This window comes from Eulemur rufifrons, chromosome 17, assembly GCF_041146395.1.
Source record: "Eulemur rufifrons isolate Redbay chromosome 17, OSU_ERuf_1, whole genome shotgun sequence".
NCBI lineage: Eukaryota > Metazoa > Chordata > Mammalia > Primates > Lemuridae > Eulemur > Eulemur rufifrons.
Genome location: NC_090999.1, coordinates 47,262,813 through 47,286,531, shown reverse-complemented (window position 1 = coordinate 47,286,531; position 23,719 = coordinate 47,262,813). Strand labels below are relative to the sequence as shown.

The 23,719-nt window shown below is 33.3% G+C and overlaps 1 protein-coding gene across 2 annotated transcripts in view; it reads right to left on the bottom strand.

Annotated features, from left to right (window-relative positions):
* Positions 1 to 23,719, bottom strand: part of FCHO2 (FCH and mu domain containing endocytic adaptor 2) — a 109,473-nt gene that overhangs the window by 10,515 nt on the left and 75,239 nt on the right. For both annotated transcript variants that reach the window (XM_069492779.1, XM_069492778.1), the window contains 9 exons: positions 21,992 to 22,049; positions 21,546 to 21,721; positions 20,139 to 20,150; positions 19,761 to 19,785; positions 17,905 to 17,944; positions 16,116 to 16,207; positions 9,514 to 9,617; positions 5,104 to 5,233; positions 1,999 to 2,110 (listed from right to left, as the gene is read on the bottom strand). In XM_069492779.1, coding sequence (XP_069348880.1) covers positions 1,999 to 2,110; positions 5,104 to 5,233; positions 9,514 to 9,617; positions 16,116 to 16,207; positions 17,905 to 17,944; positions 19,761 to 19,785; positions 20,139 to 20,150; positions 21,546 to 21,721; positions 21,992 to 22,049 — 749 coding nt within the window. The remainder of the gene's footprint in view (positions 1 to 1,998; positions 2,111 to 5,103; positions 5,234 to 9,513; positions 9,618 to 16,115; positions 16,208 to 17,904; positions 17,945 to 19,760; positions 19,786 to 20,138; positions 20,151 to 21,545; positions 21,722 to 21,991; positions 22,050 to 23,719) is intronic.

The following is a 23,719-nucleotide window of genomic DNA, read 5'->3' as shown; positions in this document are numbered from 1 at the left end:
AAATACTCGGTCTTTCCCATTAGCATACAGACATGCTGAAATATATGTCATCTTTAAAAAAAACCCAAAAACTAAAATAAATAAAACCTTCTTCTGATTGTACCCTCTCACTCCTGCTAACATACCATTTCTTTGCTCTCACTTAGTGTAAAACATACTGAAAGAACTGTCTACATTTGTTCTTTCCAAATATAGTTGTCTAGATTTGCAACACCTCCTGCTCTTCAACTCTCTTTAAAAGCAGGTTTTATCTCCACTACGCCACTAAAATTGCTCTTGTGAAGGTTGTCAATGACTTCCATATTGGCAGTGATTAATTTTTCTTGACCTGTCAGCAGCATCAGACATAGATATGTTCATCTTCCTTCACAAAATGATTTATTCACTTAGTTTCTGGAGACTGCTGTATTGGTTCTCTCCTCACCTCTATCATTGCTTGCTGTTTCAAACTCCTTTGCTGGATCATTCTTGTCTTCCTGTTTTCTAAACTCTAGAGGGGACCAAAACTTTAGTTTTCAGATCTCTTTTCTATCCACTCCTTAAGGCTCCTGAATTTTAAGTATTATTATATATACAAACTAATTAGACTACCAAATATATCTCTAGCCTAGACTTAGTCCTTGAACTTCAGAATCATGTGTCCAACTATTAAGTCAATATCTCCACTAAGATGTCTTTTTTTTTTTTGCCTTTTAGATGTCTTACCAAGTACTTCAAATTTCGCATTCTACTCCCTCATCAAATAGTGACAACTGTTTTCAAAATATATTCAGAATCTTATTACTACTCACCACCTGCTATGCTAATACCCTATACAAGCCACCATCATCTCTCATCTGGACTTCTGTAGTTAACATTCTCCTTCTTCGGCTACTCTGGCTCCCCCTAGTTTACTCTCCACAGAACAGCCAGAGTGCTCCTTCAAAAACCTAAGTAATCTCATTGCTCCTCTGCTCAAAGCCTCCACTGGCTTCCCACCTCACCCCAAATAAATTGCAAGCTCCTTATCATGGCTTACAATGCACAACCTGATCTTGTACCCCTCTGGATTCACCTTAGACTATTCTCCCCCTTGTTTACTCCTGCTCAGTGACGTGGTTCTCCTCGCTGTTTCTTGACTACAAGTGTGCTTTTACCTCAGTCCCTCCCTCACATTCACTAGTTCCCTCTTTCTGGAATGGTCTTCTCTTAGATATCTGCGTGGCTTGCGCATCCACGTCTTTCAAGTATCTGCTTAAATTAACCTCAAAAAGGTTTTCCCTGATCATTCTATCTAAAATAGTAGCCCTTTGTTGCTATTCTCTATCCTCTTACCCTGGTTTATTTTTCTTCGTAACATATGTCAATACTCAATACATATAGCCATCTGTTTCTCTGATTATCAGTTTTCCCTCACTAAAATACAAGCTTAGGAGAAAACTTTATTTCCTAAGGTATTCTCAGCACATTTATAATAGAGTCTTACAAACAGTAAGAGCTCAAATATTTGATGAATGAATGCATGCATGCTGAATGAATAATAATATGCAGGAAAAGTAGAGGTGGTCATTCGCTCAAATATAATTCTTTTAAAAGAAAGAGGCTAACTCGATTCTGCAACAGTCTCATATTAAACATGCATTCTAGATCTCTCTTAGAAATTATCACACTTTCACCAAGAGATACATTAGGCTAACATTCAGAGTTCCATCCCTATCCAGGTCGCTGCCGTCTGCTTCGCAGATATGTCAAATTACAGATAAGTGATACTGATCACAAAGCCTTTGCAAGAATGTAAATAAACTGGGAGAAAAGCCATCATTATTGCTGATTATAGCAATTTTTTAATTTGAAAGACAATCTTCAAATGACTGTATTAGATAGCAAAAATCAGGTAAATAAATACAAAACCCTAACCTACAGTGAATCAAAATATAACTCTTAAAATTCACCACCAATCCTCCCCTTCCTCGCCGCCCCCACCCCCAACACACATGCATGTATATTTTAAAAACTAACTTGGTGGGATCTGCTCCTTTAAAGTAGGCATTAACAGATTCTGTAAGGGCAACTGCCACAGGTAAGGTGTCCTGATTTCCAAGGCTGACAGGGCTGGGACCCCTTGACACACCTAGAATACAGAAATTTGAAACATGGGGGTACAAATATCTCTTTGAGACCCTACTTTCAATTCTTTTGGGTATATAACCAGAAGTGCAATTGCTAGATCATACGGTAATTCTATTTTTAATTTTTTGAGGAAAAGACATACCATTTTCCATAGCAGCTGTACCATTTTACATTCCTACTAACACTATGCAAGGGTTCCAATTGTTCCAATTTCTCCATATCCTCACCAATACTTACTATAATAATTTGTTATTAAAGTAAATTATATTCTCTTAAATATGGAATTAATATTTTCCCTGAGTAAATCACACAAATGGGTACTTATACACAGTCAAGGGTATCATGTCTATTACTGCTTTGACACTAAAAATCAAAAGAAATCTACAAAATTATTCTTTTCAACTATCTAATCTGGGCACATAACATGAGAATTCTTGAAATAGTTTTTTTCCCTGTAAACTGTTATGCCCATTACTGAAATACTAGCAAGAAGAGAAAAGTGTTGGGAAGTAAGATAAAAACTCAAAAGCCACTTAACATTGGCATATTCCCTATAGTATTTTCTATTTTTGTTTTCAAGATCGTATCATACATACATACTTCAAAAAAATGAATTTACATAGGAAATACGTAATTAAGTCCCTTAAAAAGCTTAAATTCACAGTATATTATTCCAAATAATTTTTTTAGAAATAAATGTTTCTTTATATTCTTAATATGGATAGACTGTGTTTTCCAATTTTGGTTTCATATCACACATTTAGACAACTGTGCGTTCTGAAAATACAGAGAGCTATAAACTTGAGGTAAGTAAGGGGTACCAGGTACCCTCCTATAAGGATCAATGGATATTTATGTCGAATTCCTTTCAGCTCAAGAGTAAAAAACAGAAGCTCACTCCCAATGATCTCCTACCTCTGTTGTTTCTGACTTCAGCTCACAATCTGTATGGTTTTAGTACAATAGCCTTTGCTCTAATAGTTTAGGTAATTTTTTTAAACTGACATATTCTTTCTACTTTTTTAATTACCTTTTCTCTGATTTTGATAGCTTTAAGATTTATTGATATTTCTTAATGTTGAGGTGAGGAGAACAGGGAGATGGAAGAAAATGCAAAAATATTACATGTTTTTATTGTTGGGCATTTAATATCAATGAATCCTGTACAGCAACTGGACACAATTAGCACAAAATTAAGACAGTTAATCTTAGCGTTATTCTTGATTTCTGAGACACCATATGTTGCTGGAAAAGGAAAAGTTAGGTAACAAAGTATTTTAGATACACTAAAGGATCATTAGTCAACACATACATTTGCTCAGATACAATACCTGGTGATGTTTCACAGTGCTTTTCAATTTCAGAGAGTGTCCCAATCAAATTATCATCTTCTATCATATTTAAATAAAACAAAATATTGCAGGAAAAGAAAACATTTTCAAGAAACAAGAAGAATCAAAATTTTAAATCTAAACAGAGAGCTGAATAATCATCATGATGAAGAAAGATACTTTTTAGGTACAGTTAAACAACTTTTGTTGCATAAAATCCACATATAACCTGCCTTGCTTGTATCGTCGCTTTTACCTACTTTTGGTTCTCCTATTGGCAGCAGTGGCTTAAATCACAAACAAATACATACCAACTCAATGAAAATTAAAATTTCCATCACAGACAAAACCTTCTGAATAATCCAAAGATAATGGAAAAAAACAAAAGCTTATGTTAGTTATCTAGACTACCTGATTTCTAGTAGGGCCCATCTATGCTTTTTACAACTAAAATATAGATTCTGTGAAAACAAAACAAAATCATATATACAAACAAAAAATAAGAATAAAGTGTTCATTAAACCAAATAAAAGGACAAACTCATTAGATATATTAGGTTTACACAAAATTAAAAGATGGGAAAAATGCTATGTTCACGAAGATATAAAAAATAAGATGGTGACATCATGTCTGGACACTTAGAAATCAAACCATTTCATATTTCATTCTAGCCTACATTACTTATGTTATTTTTACAATGGCCACACATAGGAGAAGATATACTTCTATGTGAGTTGTGACAAATTAAACTGGATATAATTAAATTAGATTAATTAGGGCTGTGGTTCTCAAACTTAGCATGTAGCAGAATCACCTGGAAGGCCTGTTAAAAGATCGCTGGCTGCACAGAGTTTCTGATTTAAAGGGTCTACATTTCTAACAAGTATCCAGGTGATACAGATGCTGCAGGTCCAAGAACCACATTTTGAGCATTACTGAATTAGTGCTCAGTTAGTGCACATCAGTGACGTGCATTTTCAAGGATGAACCCATCACTACCTAAAGCCAACAGCAATAGGGACAGTTAAAATTTTGATAAGAAGCTGTTGCTCCTGGAACACAGCTCCTTTAAGTGGTTTTGTGCTTTATTATACTCACAATGACTGAGAAAGGTAATAAGAATTTGCAGCAAAAACTGAGTAAAGGTGATGACAGAAAAAACCCTGGGGCAAAATCTAGATGTAGTAAAATACTGGATTTCTTTGGTGAGGTTTAGGTTTATACAGCTACGCCCTAAGAGCTATTTAAATCTTTATAATTAATTTTTTTGTGGAAAAATATAATCCATTGCAAGCACAAAATCCCTTTCTTTCATTGAATCAACTGTTTTCAAAACATAATTTTTTAAAACACAAACTTTCTCAGAAATGCAACTATCAGTTCACAGTAGAAAGGACTGCATTACATTTGCCTTCAACTATTTATGTTAATCAGCAGTTCATAAATTTGACTCATTCTTAACAGTGCTAACCACAGTTAAAATTCCTTTATCCAGATAATACAGATGGCAAAACAGAAAAGGAAAATGTGGCCAGTTTGATAACGCCAGGTGTGTTTCTGGAAAAACAAAATTTCTGTTAAATTCTTCACTAGCCCATTAAAAAAAAAAAGGGTGATAATACTTTGTATGCTAAATTTCACGTGTACATTGATAACCACTTACCTACTGTTGGAGTATTGGCAGCACTCAATGAAGCAGATGATGAGATAGAGGAAGAACTTTCTGCTCGGGCTAAAGGGGCGGCAGGAGGTGGGCTGGTGTTGGAAGTTACAGGTGGGCTGAATGGCCTGGGCTTAAAACAAAAAGTTATTTATCAAAACGCTAAAACAATTACTCCCTGGACAGAGAAGATTTTTAAGTATCAAGTAAATCTAATATACCAAATGAAATTTACTGTGTGAGTTTCTTGTAACTCAAAATCAGAGATGCCATAGGTCAAATCATTTTCAAGAATATACTGAAAGCTGAATTTTTTTTTTTAAATAATGCTGTCAAGAGGGTCTTCGTGCATAAAACGTTTTCTGTATTTCAAAAGTATGCTTAAGATACATTCTCAGACATTAAATTATTAAACAGTATATCAAGGCCCTTCTCCCAAACTGCTTCCCCAAAGGGTTATCCACTTTACTGTCTATAACTATATGAGAATATTTCTCTGCATCTTTGCTAGTAATGAATACGTAATAGAAAAAATAATTTTAAAAATTTTCTAGTAAATTTGATAGATTAAAAGTGAAATTTGCATTGTCACTTTTATAAATGATTTGATATAGTCTTGGAAGGTTTTATGAACTTTCACTAACATTTTGCCTTATTTGCTGCAAATCTTATTTTCTTCCCTAAATATTGCTTGCCCCTTATTTTTGGTGGTTACAATTTGTCCTCTTTCCTTTATCATTCCTTATAATGCTTCTTCATTGAGAAAGCTCACTCCATACAGAGGTTTGAGAGACTCTTAATTCTGTTGTCTTCCCAATTTTCTAACTAAACATAAAAACAAATACGAAAAACGTAACTCCAATTCATTTATCTTTTACTTTGATGAATGGATTCTTTTCCCCTTCCAAGTTCCTAATTGTTCCAATAATACATTAGCAACGCTTCCTGAGGTGTTTCACTCTTTAAAAAAATAAGGCACATTTATAGTTTAATTAAAAATAACCTTTTCCTGCCTATAAAAGGCAAGTTCAAAAATATTTATTTAGTGCCTACTATATGTCTGGCCCTGAATTAAGTACTAGATACAAAGCAGTGAACAAGAAAGATAACTGTCCTCAGTTATCTGAGGAAAGAAAAGCAAAAGGCAAAAACAAAACCCTATAAGCATTCATGCACCAAATTAGTCAATTCTTCACTGCACGAATATAAATGTACAGATACACACTTTTATAAAAACTAGATTACTGCACAAAATGTTTTACAATTTATAACCACCTACTCATTTAACTACTTTTTCCAGAGTACAGCATTTTGATAACTCATTATTATGACAACAGGTTGAAAACATACAGTAAGGTAATAAAAATGCAGTTGTGTATATATACAGATGATGGTGGTGCAGGACATTGAGCTGAATGGATACTGAATTCAACAGTTGGTCTGAAATTTACAAGCCTGAAAAAAGTCTTGAGATCAACTACTGTGGGAGACATTTCTCTTATGGCAACATGGCTCCATGGCCAATATAGTGTGACTTCATTTTTATAGTATATTTGCAATTTTTTAGAAAAAAGCAAAAACAGCTTTCTTCACAAGTGGCTTTCTCTTATTTTAGAACTGTGCTATCTAGTACTGTGGCCACTGGCACATGAAATGTGGCTAATCCAAATCCAGATGTGCTGTAAGTGTAAAACACAGAGCATATTCCTGAAGATTTAGCATACGCACAAAAAGAATGTAAAATCTCATTAATAACTTTTATATTGAATACATGTTAAAATATTTCTGATATACTGAGTAAAATATATTAAAATGAATTTCATTGTGTTTACTATTTTAATGTGGCTACTAGAAAATTTAAAATTATGTGTTGTTATATTTCTATTGTGGACAGCACTGCTTTAAAACAGTGGTTTCTCAAACATCAGCATGCATCAGAATCATTTGGAGGGTTAGTTAACACACAATTGCTTAAAAAAAAAATACACAATTGCTGGGCCCCTCCCTGAATTTCTGATTTGTCTGGGGTGGAGCCAGAGAAACTATCAAGTTTGTATCAAGTTCCCAGGTAATGTTAATGCTGCTGGTTTGGGACCGTACTTTGAGCACCACTCCTCCAGAACAAAAAGGGGCTCTCTCAGGGAGTGGAGAAGGTATAATTATAGACTCCTTAGAGGATCTAGTGAAAGCTATGAGCCTCTCTTCAGAAAAATGCACATACAAGTATGCAATCTCTTTTTCCAAAAGCACTCCAATGTACAGGTGGAGAGTATTTCACTTTTAAATTTTTTTACTAAAAAAATAATGTCTGCAAAGGGCATAAACATAGGATATTCATGAAGATATCATTTATAATAATGAAAACATGGAACTAAATGTAAATTTCTATAAATTCTGGAAATTTAATTCTGACAACAATGTAGAAGATCGACTACTAATACACTGAAATACTCTGCAGCAACTTCAAATGGTACTCCCTCCATGGAGCTTGATGCTTCAGCCCTCAGAGTGGGGTTTCCAGAAGGCTCTCAAGGCTGGGGGAGGGGTGGTGGTGGTGGTGGTCAGAGAGTGATGTGAAGGATTCAACTATAAAAGTCCCACTTTTATTAATATTAATACACTTAAACAATTTAAAATTATTTGGCAAAAGATTCTACCACTTTAAAAAAGCTTGGAAACTATGAAATAGTAATTTATAAGAAGATTGAAAACTATGAAATAAGAATAATTCATGATACAGAAAGACATTCCTAAGATATTTTCAAGTGAAAAACAAATTAGAAGTATGACTTTTATTTATTCATAATAAATGAATTCATTCATCATAATTTTTTCTGAGCGATTATTTGCACTCAACAATGTTTTAAGTGTTTTACACATATTAATTCACTTAAGTCTCACAACAACCTAGTGTCATTATACCCATTTTATCCATGAGGAAACAGACTCATTTTAAATAATTTGCCTAAGGTTCCTCAGCTAATATATGAGTAATAAGCTTGCACTTTTAACAACTGTATTTTACTGCCTCTGGATAAATTAACACACATTCAAAAAATAAAGTGGTTATCTTTGGGTGGTGAAATATGAGGGAATTTTTAATTTTCTGTGTTTATTTTCCAAATTTTACAACAACATGCATCCCTTTTGTAATCAGGAAAAAAAACAAGTTATTAAGATGCAGTAATTTTTATACTACTTAAATAATAACCATCTCCTTGGCAGCTTGTACCTAGTCTTTCAATTCACTTCCACTGAATCTGTTCATTGGGAGAGGGGGTTAAGAAAGATGGCACCATTTCAACACTCGATGCTCAAGCCTTCTTATTTATTCACTGAACATTTTCTAACTATGTACCATGTAACAGGCATTATGCAAAGTATTGAGGATATGAAACTGACTAAGGCACAGTCCAGTTAGGGGAATATGTGCACTAACAGAAAATGAACCAAGTATATAGGTATAAAGAAGAGGAGGAATGATAGAACGATCAAACAGGGCTTTACCTAGGTGGTGTTATTTAACTGGGTTTTAAAGAAAGAGGTCAATTTGCTACATAGAAAACTGAGGGCCATTTCAGATACTGGGAGAACAGTAAAAAGACATAGATGTATAAAAAGTATGAAGTGTTTGGGGAACTCTGAGAAATTCTGAGTGGCTCAAACCTAGGTTGAAAAGAGAAAGATGGGCAGTCGGTCTGGTAATGCAGGTTGTTGAGGCACTTTATGGATATTCTTGTACATTCAGCTAAAACATTCAACCACATGGAGTATGGTGACCCAGTGGAGATGTATATTGAAGTGAAAAAAATTAAGTTTGACTTTCATAAATTTAATTCTGACAATTAAATTAGCAATTACTACAGAAGATGAAGCGGACTGAGACAGCTTCACTCTGAATAGCGCCCACAGATTTTCTCTCATTATCTGACAACTTTTGTAGATCAATGCTTTTTTCTCCCAGTACGTATTTTTATAAGTCAATTAACTGGTGTAGACTCTAGTTTCCTTATTTATAAAATTTAAAAAGCTAAACTAGATGCCCTCTATGACCCTCTTGGCAGCATACTTCTAAGGCCTGACAACACTCACACTTTCTTCCTTAATATTTAACTTTAAGCAGAATTGTATGAAAATTGCTTCATTATTATTAGACAATCAGTACAAAATGGTATTTTTAAAATGTGCGAAGTTCCTCAGGAAATCTCTTTGCTCTTGGCCAATGTCTTGTTCCACAAGTATAACCACTGAGGTAGTAAGTGAGAGTGAAGGAAGTGTTCACTGGGAAAATTTTTCTATACTTTGAGGACTCAAGTAGAAAACTTCAAGCACTTAACTGTGAAGAGACATACAGAAAAATATCATTTGCATCTTAAAACAATTATATAATTAAAAAAAAATCTAAGTACATACTATTTCATTAATCCCACTGAGTTTGCCTGAAGTAAGCTTTGGTCTGGAAGCAGGTCTTGGAGGTGGGACGATGGTGCTTACAGAAAGAGGAGTTGTAGGCCTGGCTGGTGGGGGGAGAAAAGAATTTAAAGAAAATCATTACTATGTAGCAATATTTACATAAAGACATTCTATTATAAAGGAACTGTTAGGATTCAAAGATCATTTTTCAGTAGTTTTTAAAAAAGTTAGAGATGTTTGTTGAAATTTTGGGAATATCAAATATGCTTTTTTCAAAGCTACCCATAACATTCTCAAAAAAATTAACATTTCAATAAAACTGACATAAATTTTATTCCTGTTTCAATTATTTATACATATAAAAAATTAAATCTGATAAATTAGCTGGTGAAAAGAAATCAATTTAAGGCCAAAGGTCATTAGTTTATTGCCAACATCTACTTTATAGATAGTAAAGCAACAGCAAGACTTTGGGCTGGGGGCGGTGGCTCACGCCTGTAATCCTAGCACGCTGGGAGGCCAAGGCGGGAGGATTGCTCAAGGTCAGGAGTTCAAGACCAGCCTGAGCAAGAGCGAGACCCCTGTCTCTACTAAAAATAGAAAGAAATGATCTGGACAGCTAAAAATATATAGAAAAAATGAGCCGGGCATGGTGGCGCATGCCTGTAGTCCCAGCTACTTGGGAGGCTGAGGCAGGAGGATTGCTTGAGCCCAGGAGTTTGAGGTTGCTGTGAGCTAGGCTGATGCCACGGCACTCTAGCCCAGGCAACAGAGTGAGACTCTGTCTCAAAAAAAAATTGAAGGTGTGCCTTCAGAATAGTAATGTCAACTCTGAATAAAACACTTAATTAACACTAAATAAAACCTTAATTAAACCTGTTAATTTGACTTTTAAGTTGAACCATATTGTAACATTTTGGGGGGATAATTAAAAGCATTAAAAATATTCTATTCACTTACTAAAAAAATTTCCCCAAATCACAATTAATTTTGGTAAATGTTCAAAATAATACCTTAACTTTTCCTAAGTCATATATAAATTTAATGTTTGTTGTTTTTCAATGCCATTTGCAAATTTTACAATTTTACAAATCAGAAATATCAGTATTCCTAATTAAAAATAACTTATGATAGAAATTACTGAATAAAATTCAAGTGTGTATCTTCAAAAGTCACAAATGTGTTAGCATAATCAAAGCAGGAATAGAAAAATAGAAGCAAATACGTTTAAATTATCTTTAAAGTCATGTTTAATCAATAATAATTAAATTAAATGATCTTCAAAACTCTTTGGTCCACTCTAAAATATGGGCTACAATTCAGAGACTGAAAAATATAATGGATGGGAAGAAACATATTCAGCATGTTCTGTAAGTTTACAGATATGCAAAATTAAATATACATAAATGGGCCTAAGTATACACATGGGGAAACAAACTGTAAAGCTGAAGGCCAGCCCTTGATCATCAATGAAGCAATGGAGGCATGAAAGGAAGGGGCACGGAGGTGGTAGGAAGAGACCTAAAGAAAAGGGTAGTCACAGAGGATTGAAAGTAAATGCATAGGAGGTAGGGAATCATTTAAAAAGCCTATCACATAAAGGGATAAAAGATGCACGCTTAGTTCAAGTTGCTCCAGGGAAACAAGAAAGCTGATTTAAAAAAAAAAAAAAATCAAGTTTAGTTTCTGAGGTTGCTTTCTTCCAGGTCAGCATCAATTCTTTCATGCTGTACTCACACTTTAACCTGTACACTGGCAGGAATGTGCACTAAAATCTGAGGACTGTAACACTTCCTTATGCTATGACATATCTACCTTAAAGATATATTCATTATCAGCACTAACTTATACTCTTAAGTTATTTCAAGTCTGTGAGAAAGCTTAATACAGCAGAGGCATTTATAACTGAAGTTTCACTATTGATCAAGTGGCCTGTCCAAATGGCATTTAGATTCACTCAAACCAAGCCTGGTAGAAATACCAAGGTTAGCTCCTTCAAACAGTAAGAATTTGCTTTTTGAGGAAAGCTATCAACAATATTTATTAACACCACTGTTTATAAATAAATCTATATTGTATCTGCATATGTCAATTAGGCACTGCTTCTAAAGCCTCTAGTGGAGATTACTATTATACAATTGCTTACATTCTTAAGTGTCCTAATTGTGTTTTGGGTTTTGCTGCTGGTGGAGCTCACTGCTACAAATTTCTATTAGATGCAGTGTTTCAATAAATATAAAGTGACCATGACCTGTGAAGTATAAAAACACAGGAGATAAGAACTAATCTATATCTGCCCTCATACATTACCTAAAGGGAACAGACAATGCATATTTGCCATACCATTCTTTATCTGAACAAAAGCAGAGACCAATCCAGAACCCAGAAGTGATGACAATGTAGAAAAAAGATCAGCAGCATTGTTAGCTTCTTCTATCAGTAATTTTTTAAGACATGTAATATTATGGCAAAGGTCACTCTGATCCTCACAGATCCAACTGTTAAAGACATCCCATCCAAAGCATCAGAGAACCCAAAAATATTTTCTGCTTTATAATGCAATCTCTGGAATGCCTTCTGAGCTGCACTGGAGTTATTAATTGTAACAAGTTCATCAGTAAAGAAAATCCACTGATTTTGTGACCATGAAGCAAAAGGAAACTTAATCTGTGCTCTCTGGTGGTGCTGCTACAGGATAAAATAGAGTTAGGGGAAAAGTTTGATGCTGGGCTTTCTCGACCAAAATCTGACCTGGTTTCAAGTACAATTTCAATTATCATACACCTAGGCAAATGAGTGGGAGAAGAAATGAAATTCCCTATTCTGCTCTTTAAGGTCAGCTGAATAAGAAAACAACTAAAAACCAGAAGCAACAGGAAAACTGTACAACTAAAATATAAATCTATTATTACTTGAAACTAGAAAAATTTAATAATACATGGAAGAAGAACATGAATTTAAACTTTATATTAACTGAGGAAAATAAGCATAAGAAACTTAAAATGCAAATGTGAAAGAAATACAAAGAATTGAAGGTCCAAAATGATATAAAGTCAGAATTATTCCTGTTTTCTCAGAGGAGCAAAGGTAACTGTAACAGTCAGTACAAGGTCTAAAAAGATTTGACAAGGTGGCAAAGTGATAGAGCTATGTATGTGTCATATGCAACAATGTGGACCGCCTAGTGATAAAACTGTTGTAAGAAGTAAGTTGTACTAAATCAGTGTTGGAGTTAATATTTAAAAACCAGCCTAATATTTTTCAAGAGAATTTTAAGGGGTTTTTGCAGACCACAAGAGCTCAATTAATCCATGGATAAAGAAGAAAATGGTCTACAATGGCACTTACCAAAGGGCAGGGAGGTATAAGATACTGATGTCAAATTTTTAAAAAAACATATATGAATGCTTATTTATAGTCTACACGGTACAAGAGGTAACTGAAACTACTTTCTAACCAAGCTCTAAGCAATCTTTTTAAACATGTAACAACACTGGAATGCTTAACCTATCAGTTATTAACTGGTTGGAATTATTTTCTTAGAGTGCTTTAGCTAAGATGAGGTCACTGATAAATTAAGATTCTGAAAGAGACAGAGAGCCATGTAAGGAATAATCTCACAACCTGGACCGTGCTAAAATGTGAAAATGAGTACCTGAGTAAAGATGGGGGAGGAGTGTGTTGCAAAAAGTGGTGGAACAAAATTTAAGATAAGATGCCTATTTCATAATTTCACTTAGGGCCATTTTGTAAAACAGGAGAATAACAACAATGAACTGATCAGTTGATCAATAATTATATTCTATTCAAGTGAAGACTTAGTAATAATTACTATATACCAGGATAATTACCTCTTTTGAGCATCACTAACATTTTTTAAAGGACAGAATAATTTATGACATTATTTTTCATACTTTGCAGGAAGGTTTAAAAATGCATTCTGGAGTGAATTAAAAAATCAGCAAAAGGTTAATAAATGTTTTATCATTTCCTAGATGCTAAACATTCAATGACCACTAAATGAAAATGAACCCCCCCCTTTTTTTTTTTTACCTGAAGTGATGGTGATGTGGCCAAAACATTCTTAAGAGACAGGGATTTGCTGTGTTGCCTATGGCTGGAGTGTAGTGGCACAATCAGACCACTCATTGCGATCCTGAACTCCTGGATTAAAGCAATCCTCCCACCTCAACCTCCTGAGTAGCTGGGATTACAGGCACATGCCACCACGCCTGGCTAATTTTTAAATTTTTTGTAGAGACAGGGTCTCACCATGTTGGTTGCCCAGGCTGGGAAACATTCTTTAGACAGGTAGCAGAAGGAAGAGAGAGTACTTTCTTGAAAAGAAAGAGATTGTACTAAAGAAAATAGCAAGAAATAATGAACAGAATTATGAAGAAATTTCTACATAACGAAAGCCTTTATGATACCAATTTGAAAATTGCTATTAAACATTTTGATAAATAATTCATAAAGGGATATTAACAAGATTTTAAAATACTGTTTAGAACTCTTCATTCTAAATATAAAACTTCATTTTGACATTTTTACTATATAAAAGAGACTTAGCAACAACTTCAGTTTTTCCTGTATAATTACTTTCCTCATATAATATATTTGTAAGGTTAGTTTTATAAAACTAAATAGTAATAAATACCCATTGAGAAAGACTATAATGCCACTTCAGAATATTATCAACTATATATTGACTGTTGCTTGCTGTTTTACAAGTATTAGGTATAGATTACCCTCCCTTCAAAATTCCAAATAGTGTTCAGAGTTAAAGTTTCCTATAATTCATTAGTAGTTAAAGTATTTAGTCTCTAAACAGTCTAATTTTAAATACTAATATTTATTTTATTATTAATAGTAAGAGGTTTCAACATGGTTTTTTTTTTTTGTTAATCTGCCAGAGTGTGATACATAGGACAATGATTTTAGAATTAGTAAGAGCCAAGTTTGAATCTTGTTTCCATCATTTATTAGCTGTATGATCTTAAAGAAGTTACTTATCATCTCTGAGCTTTACTTTTTTCATCTATAAAATAGGGAAAATAAAAAAAAAAAAAAAACCTCATGCGGCTGTTAATGGGGTAAAATTAAACAAAATGTGCATAGGTCCTAGCAAAGTTACACAGCATGAACTCGACAGATTTAAGTTCTCTCTCCATGATTCCAGCACTTCCTTAACTCCAGATACCGTATGGCAATTCTGAAATCCCAGAGACGAGAGTACAAGATCAACTTAAAATGATTTTCTTTTCTTGTTCTGAACAAGCAGTGGTTTTAATAAACATGCATTTTTAAGGTGCATTGGAGGCACAGTTTAGGAGATGATGGCACAGACAGTAAGGAATACCAACAACATATGAAGGAGGCATTGGCAAGAAATGACCAAGTTTGTATTCTGGAAAGGGTACTCTGGTTGTAGAGTGGAGGCGGGTGTTAGGCAGCACCCAGAAGCTTGTGGGAGTTTCCATGGGAACTTTTCCTTTAAACTGGCCCCACCCCTTTGAGGGTCCACCCAAACCCGACTATAAAAGTCATAGACGCCCACTATTTCAGGGCTGATGCCATTTTAAACTAAGGCCATCTATATGGAGACGTTAAAATAAACTTTCTTTTCCTTAAAAAAAATAAACATGCATTTTATTTTTTTATTTTTTTTTGAGACAGAGTCTCGCTCTGTTGCCAGGGCTAGAGTGCCGTGGCATCAGCCTAGCTCACAGCAACCTCAAACTCCTGGGCTCAAGCAATCCTTCTGCCTCAGCCTCCCGAGTAGCTGGGATTACAGGCATGTGCCACCATGCCCAGCTCATTTTTTTCTATATATATTTTTAGCTGTCCAGATCATTTCTTTCTATTTTTAGTAGAGATGGGGTCTCGCTCTTGCTCAGGCTGGTCTCGAACTCCTGACCTCGAGCGATCCTCCTGCCTTGGCCTCCCAGCGTGCTAGGATTACAGGTATGAGCCACCGCGCCCGGCCAAACATGCATTTTTGATGCCTGCTTTGATTTTTGACTAATAAGAAATCTGTATTTTGAAGAAAAGAAAAAAATCTACTCTTGCCTAAACAACTAAAAAACACTTACCATGTTCTTTCGTATGTTGTTTGTGAAGTGCTTTCTAGAAAGCAATTTGGCAATAAGTATCAATGGGCCTATTGTGTGACCCATAAATTTTATATCGATAAACTATTACAAGGATATTATGAAACACATGCATAAAATTTGTTATTTCTATGGATATTCGTAATACTAGAAAATTAGATACAACTTGAATCAAGAAAGGACTGGTTAATGTGTATTTTGCATTTCAACTATCTATAATCAGTAAGATTATTTGAGTAATGATATGAAATGATACCTAGAAATAAATATATCAACTTTTAGAATCCTTGGTATTTGATAAATTTTTATTGTTTAAGCCATAGGGTCTTTAAGCTAAGATAACAAAACCAGTATAAAATCACTTTTATCTGGCAATATGAACAAAGGACAAATTTTTAAAATTTTTGATCATTAAGTATAATGCACAAGCAGTAAATAAATGAAGAAAAAGTAACTATTGTATTCTTCAGTTAAAAAAACATATATATTTACCTGACGATGATGAAGTTAGTGAAGATGAAGAAGATGAATCAAGAGATGGTCCAAACAGGGGGTCCCAAGCAAGTAAATCACTGGTCCCTTTCCTACCATAACAGTTAAAAAATAAGAATCTTAACAAAAGAATATTTTACTAGTATAAAATCTACTCATTTATTTTTATTTCATAGAAAGAATTCTAACAGTTCAATATACCTGAATAAAATGGATACTCCGCTAATGCATGTGAAGAAATTTAATTAACAGATTTAATAAGCCGATATTCACTAATTGCTATCAGCAGAACCTACAAAAACATTATGTGAAGCTGGTAGGGGAGAGCGGGGATGATTAATCCCCACTGATCATGCCTTGTTAGACACTAACAACCTTGGGGGCTGTCAGAATGGGAATCATAATTTCAGCTTTACAAAAGAAAAGCACCACAGTCTAAATGAGCTGCCCAAAGATACACAGCTACTTGATTCTAAAATAGTCTCAGGTCTGCTGATTCACATGTAGCACCCAGTCTTGAACAGAAATTTTAAGTAATATGAAATTGGCTAGAAATTTTATAAGGTCGTATTTATTTTCAAAGATGAAGAAAAAGGGTAATGTTTTTTTTTTTTAAGTCCTATTTACATACTAAAAGGTGGTTTAAATATTTTAATGTATCAAATTGCCATTATTTAAAAAAATACGTTCAGAAATCTTACACAGAAAGCAGGCCCACTAATGAAAATGTTAGAATTATCTAAAAGTATCTCAACATACACCTATATGAAAGCACGCTACACCTTGTATGATAAAGCCTAGCATTACACTGCATAAATGATTCCTAAAACCAAAGTTTTAAAACACTAAACAACCTATCTTTAACAATGATAAGTCCAATAAATACCACCATGTGCTCAATAAGTGCCTCAAAAGTGTCAAATAATTTTATTCAAGTAAAAAACATTAACTCAAAGTATTCTTATTGACAGGGAAATATTACTTATATTTTATTCTTTTTAGGAAGATCTCACAATGTGCCCTCTAGCTCTCCCTTTTCAACTTAATTGAGACATTTCCTCATTTTTAAGCTTATGAACTATAAAGTCGATTTCACAAGATCGCAGACAAAACTTAAGGAAGAAATGAGAAAACTTCCTTAACAATAAAGAGTTCAAATACAGAAATTTATGAATTTAGGATACCATCATTTATTTAGAAGCAGTGAGGCCACCAAGGCCAACTACTGTTGAATGGATTTAAAAAAAAAATCACTGTAAAGGGAAATATGATCAAGTGAGAAATAATTTAAAGCATCTAAAAACTCCTACATGGCATTTCACAGTTTAGAAAACAGGATGATTAACACTTTACTTGAACTGAAACTGTAAAGGTAATAAGACTCTTTAAAAAGGACAAAAGAAGGATACTTAAGTGTGGTAAGGAAGAAGGGATGAATAGGTGAAGCACAGAGGATTTTCGGGGCAGTGAAAATACTCTTTTTGATGCCATAATGGTGGATACGTGTCATTATACATTTTGACAAAACCCACAGAATGTATGTACAACACTGACAGTGAACCCTAATGTAAACTATGGACTTTAGGTGATTATGACTTGTCAATGTAGGTTCATCAATTGTAACAAATATACCACTCTGGGTGAGGAATCTTGACAGGGAGACTGGGCATATGTAGGGGCAGGGACTATATGGGAAATCTCTGTACTTTCCACTCAATTTTGCCATGAGCCTAGAACTGCTCTAAAAAATAATGTTCACTTTTTTAAAAAATTAAAACATGGAACTTACTCATTAGGTACAGCAGATGGCTTTGATTTTAACTCCTCATCTAATTAAAAAATTAAAATATGAAAAAATTCATAATTTGAGAAATAAAATATTTTAATGAAAAGAAAAATTCTACACATATATCCCAATACTACAGCAATAAATTTTGGAACTAATAACACAAATATAAACAATCATAAAGAAAAGGTAAATAAGCTTTTAACAACTTTTCTATCATACATACAAAAATAATAGCTGAATTTCTGTTAAAATTTTTATCAGTTCTAACATCTCTAGTAAGAAATTACTTAAGTCAACTAAACTATGATATCTCTTAAAATAAAACTGCTGTTTAGAAGAGAGAAAATATGGACTGCAACTTCCAAAATTAGAAGAAATGCTTAAATACATAAATTTTATTCAAGAATTTTAATTGATGAATCATGAAAGCATTTTTCAAGTTCTAAGAATTTAATTAATGATTATTATATTGACCCAAAGCAGTTATGACTCTTGAAGGACATCCTATTTTGAAAAATTAAAAATTTCATAGCAACCTGTAGCAATAGCCCCTTTATAAGACAGTCTGTTTTGCTAGCTTTTGCATTTATAATGTGACTCATTTCTGCAAGTGGTACACAGGGAAGTGGTACACAGTAATGCAAAGGTCATGTTGGTGCATAACCATTTTCCCTGCACCTTAATGTTTGGCATCACTAAGCAATAGCTGACGAATGCAAAGGACATCAATATGGGTAACTGCCACAAACTATGGAGGAGTACCACACTGTACATGATGCCCATTCACACTATCTTTATTTGGCTCAGTGTGGATGTTTCTTCTCCCTCAATATGCTTACTGTGCTATTCTCTAATCTTTCTGCATTTTGCTCTCATCTCCACAACGCAGCAGCCTCCATTTGGCCTCATTTTCCTCACATCCCCTATCATCAAGCTACCATTAACATTTCTTTTTTAAAGGTAAAATCCTTACTTTTATTTTGGTATTTATTTTGAATCTAAATAGGTATTTTTAACTGTGCTAGAATTTTTATTAGGATTGATGCTGTAGTTTTTGTTAAGCATTCTGTTAACGAAATTACATAGCTTTCAAGTGGGCTGCCTCAACTATTTTTCCCACAACCTTGTTATTTTCATTTTAATTAATTTATTTTCTTTGAGACAGAGTCTGCCTCTGTCACCTTCGACAGAGTGCAGTGGCATCATCATAGCTCACCGCAATCTCAAACTCCTGGGCTCAAGTGATCCTCTTGCCATAGCCTCCTGAGCAGCTGGGACTACCAGTGGGCACCAGCGTGCCCGGCTAATTTTTCTATTTTTAGTAGAGACGGACTCTTGCTCTTGCTCAAGCTGGCCTTGGCCTCCCAGAGTGCTAGGATTACGAGCGTGAGCCACTGTGCCTGGCCAACCCTTGTTACTTTTAATGCATGATTCTGCAAAAGGTGTTAACATCCTAGAAAAATTTACTATATTCAAAAACCATATAATAGAAATTTCAATTGTGATATGACTTAAAAATAGGTAAAGGTAAACATTATTCATCTTATTATATAAATACCTTCTGGCTCATGAGACAGAGTAAGCTATGAAACAGTTTAACATTCTTAATCAGAAGTTACTTTTTGGCTTTGTTATTTTTGAAATAGTTGTAGCCATGTATTAAAAGTTTAAAGCATGTCTCTTAGCTCTATAAGAAATAATATACATGAGTTCTTTTCTGTTTAAATCATTCTAGTCAGTCATTAAGGCTCATGATGAGAAAACATCATTTATTTCTATAGCTAAATAAGGCTACAAGATTAACAAATTGATAAATTTTAATAGAGTAAAATAACCAATTTAAATGTCAAACTTACTAGACGAATTCCGATTCATCTGTACCTAAAACAGAAATGCAAAAACTAGGTAACATTAAACAAATAATTTACTTTGGTAATGAAATATTTGGTAAAATGTTAATACTGGGAACCTAATTTTAAGTTGTTTTTAGTGTATCTGCTCAAGTATATGTACATAAAAGATATATAGAAATAACTTTCAGTAGCTTTTTACAATTAAAGAAAATAGCACGTACTTTTAATACCCAATAAAATGTTGTTAAAATATTAAAACATCTACAACAAGATATTTTAACTTGCTAATCTAAAAATTTAATACAAATATTTTAAAAATCAATATTCAAACATTACAATAGTAAAAAGTCAATGGGCAAAAATGCAAAATCTTGTACTTACTGGACTGTGTCTCTAGTAGTACATGGAAGAAAAAAGAAAATCAATTTAGAATTTAAAATATTGTATTTTCCTGCTCTAATAACTTGTCTATTCCCTTCTGAATCATATTTAAAATATGTATACCTTAAAACACATAGATTGTTGGTGGGAAAAAAGTAAGCATACTGGGTAAAAAAAATATACTTAAAGATATCATCTTTTCAAATCCAGCACTATTAAAATTTTTCTGCTTTTTATTTATTTTTTGAGTATGAAATTAATACATGTTCACTGTTTTAAAAACAAATAGAAAAGAAAATTTTAGGGAACAAATAGGGAAAATTTTAAACCACCATGATCATACTACCCAGAAACAGATGTCTACTATTTGGTATATATTCCTCTAGGCTTTTATTTATTTACATATATTTTTTAAATTAGGATGGTCTTACACAAGAAAAATTTTTAATTGTTCACAACCTCCTACTTCATGTATACACCATATTTTAAGCAATTCTCTTTATAATTCAAAATTAATCTTAATGTTAAATAATAATGATACAATAAAATCTCACTTCTGAAATCTTTTAGGTGGGAAATAATAATTCTAAAATTAAATTCTAGAGTGCATGAGAGAAAAACACTTTTTTCCCAAACAAACATACACTACTTAAAATATATAATTAGTTAACAATATGAAATGGTAAGAACTTTTATTCTCCATTATCAAGGACAAATTTAATATCAATTATGATAATCATGTATAGATAGACTTGTTATTCTAAGACATGCTTTTTTTCCCATAGTGCAACACTTCTGAAGTTAGAATATTACAACAGTAATGGAAAGATTTATTATGGTAATGTTTTATTTATTCCCCCAAAGCTATTAAGTATGGAATTTTAGAATTGAGGAATTAACCATTATCACTAAGAAATCTCATCTTTGCCTTTCCTTGGATGAAAAGTATGGGAAAACAAATGTTGCAGTAACAGACAAAAAAGCAAAGATAAAATTTAATCTTTAAATCATGTTTATGGTATTCCCCTTTACATAAGGCTCACAAAACATTAAAAAACTCTAAAATTAGATGAAGAAAAGATTAACACTGCCAGTTCACAAAATTCTGCCTGAGATATATAGCACTATTTATAAAATACAAAAAAAGATAGAAATAGTGAATTTTGTACATCTTCACTTTCTTGTACAATACTTTCGAAAGCAGACAAAACTAAGCCAAACTCACAAGTTTATTTGCCTGTATAAAAAATTATAAACTAAATATTTCCTCATCCAAATATGCTTAGCAATTGTTAAGTGACGTTTTATTTTTTATTATTCCTAAAATTAACCAGACACAGGTAGATGAGATAAGAAAAATAAAGATTTCTATATAAAGAATACAAACTTGTTCATGTTCTTACTTACAGATATTGCTGGAGAGAGTGTTATATTCCCTATAGACATTTTCAATTCATCTAAAGAAGCCATTGTGTGATGGGAGTTATTTGGATGCATAGGCTTGATTTCTATCCGATACTTCTTTGGTTCTTCATCTTCAGAGTCAGAATCACTAGATGAATAGAAATGGTTCTCTTTGGTATGTGAGTATCAGTTAAAGAATTTAATTTTTAAATTCCCTTAGTGTATAATCAGTTTTTCACACATTTATAAAAATGAACAAACCTTAAGAGTAATACAGACTTTAATGGAAACAAAACTACTAACTCATTAATAAAAACATGTCAAATGAAGGAGTCATATTTTATTATAATTAATTAAAAATTTGAAGAGACTTTAATACATTATTTTGTTATAACCATCTACTTATATGCCAACACAATCCATAAATTACTCAGAGAATGAAAGGATATCATTCTGATTTGCTTCTGGTTTAATACTATAGCCTTCTTCATCTACATCAGGAATGTTCTATGGGAAAAAGAAAAAAAGAAACTACTATAATGACAACTCCAATATACAAAATTATTAAAGATTAGCAAAAGAAACAGCTTAACTATTACAGAGGAACTAAATCATTTACTAAATATAAACAGGTTAACAAAATTATTAATACTATGGGAAATTACATCTTTTTAGTTAATTTGCTTCAAATCACACTCCATGCTTCAGTTATCTGAAAGAGAAAAGACCTGCAAAATGAAAGAGGAGAAACACAACTCATAATTTCAGGGCAAGAAATCGCCAAGGTGAAGACCAATTCACATTGCTCAAAATCTATAATTTCTGTTATGAATCTGGAATAGTATGTGATTTTAAAAAATGCCATCAAGTGATTAAAAAAGCATTATCAAGATAAATATTCTTATTGCTATAAGAAGGTCTAAGGAAATAAAACATCTAATGCCTCCTTAAGCAGCTTAAAGTGTGGATGAGCTAATGAAACTAAGACAGAGCATTAATGTCTGCCAACATTCCATAAAGAATGACAACCAGATATCATGTGTCTCCTGAGAGAGGAAGCCTTGACAAAACAGAACAAAACCAAAAAAAAAAACCCTTGAACCTGAATCTGATCAAGTCTCTAGATCCAAATACCAATTTGGTATTCTTTACATAAAGAAGTAAAATACCATATAGTATGGGAATATAAATAGCAAAATCCAGACTAAAGGAAACTAACAAAACAAACCACCCATCTCTTCAACAAACAAAGGTAATAGAGAGAATGCTATTAGAAAGTTAAACAGACAGACAGGGAGAGAAGGGGAACCTAATCAAGAGAGACTTAAAAGATTTACCAACAGGCGGGGCATGGTGGCTCACGTCTATAATCCTAGCACTCTGGGAGGCTGAGGCGGGAGGATAGCTCAAAGGTCAGGAGTTCGAGACCAGCCTGAGCAAGAGTGAGACCCCATCTCTACTAAAAATAGAAAGAAATTATCTGGATAACTAAAAATATATATAGAAAAAAAATTAGCCGGGCATGGTGGTGCATGCCTGTAGTCTCAGCTACTAGGGAGGCTGAGGCAGAAGGATTGCTTAAGCCCACGAGTTTGAGGTTGCCGTGAGCTAGGCTGACGCCACAGCACTCTAGCCAGGGCAACAGAGTGAGACTCTTGTCTCAAAAAAAAAAAAAAAAAAAAAATTTACCAACAAATTCAAACAAAGTATAGAGAAGTGACATCAAGAGATAATGATAAATATAAATACTGAATGATTATTTAAAAATACTAAAGAGATACTATAAATTATTTTTAAGTGTGATGATATTATGATTATGTTTTAGAGATGTATATGAAGTATATTCAGATAAAATTATATTATTCTAGAACTTGAGCAGGGAAAATGGATGGGCAGGATTGGCTATAGAAAGTTGTTGGGGCTGACTGTTAAGAGACAGACAGCCCCAACATGAGAGACCATGACTGTATTACATGTATCTTTACCTTTGTTTAAAATTCTTCACAATAAAAAGTTAAAAATAGTCTAGCTGCAAGTACAACAAACAGCAGAAGCTGCTAAATAGTACATTTCAGACAGAAATTACTTTCAAAGCATTTTAACAGCTTCAAGAAGGGGCTTTCTGTTCACATCATAAAATTTCCACAGGTGGAAAGAGCATTGCAAAAGAAAGGAAA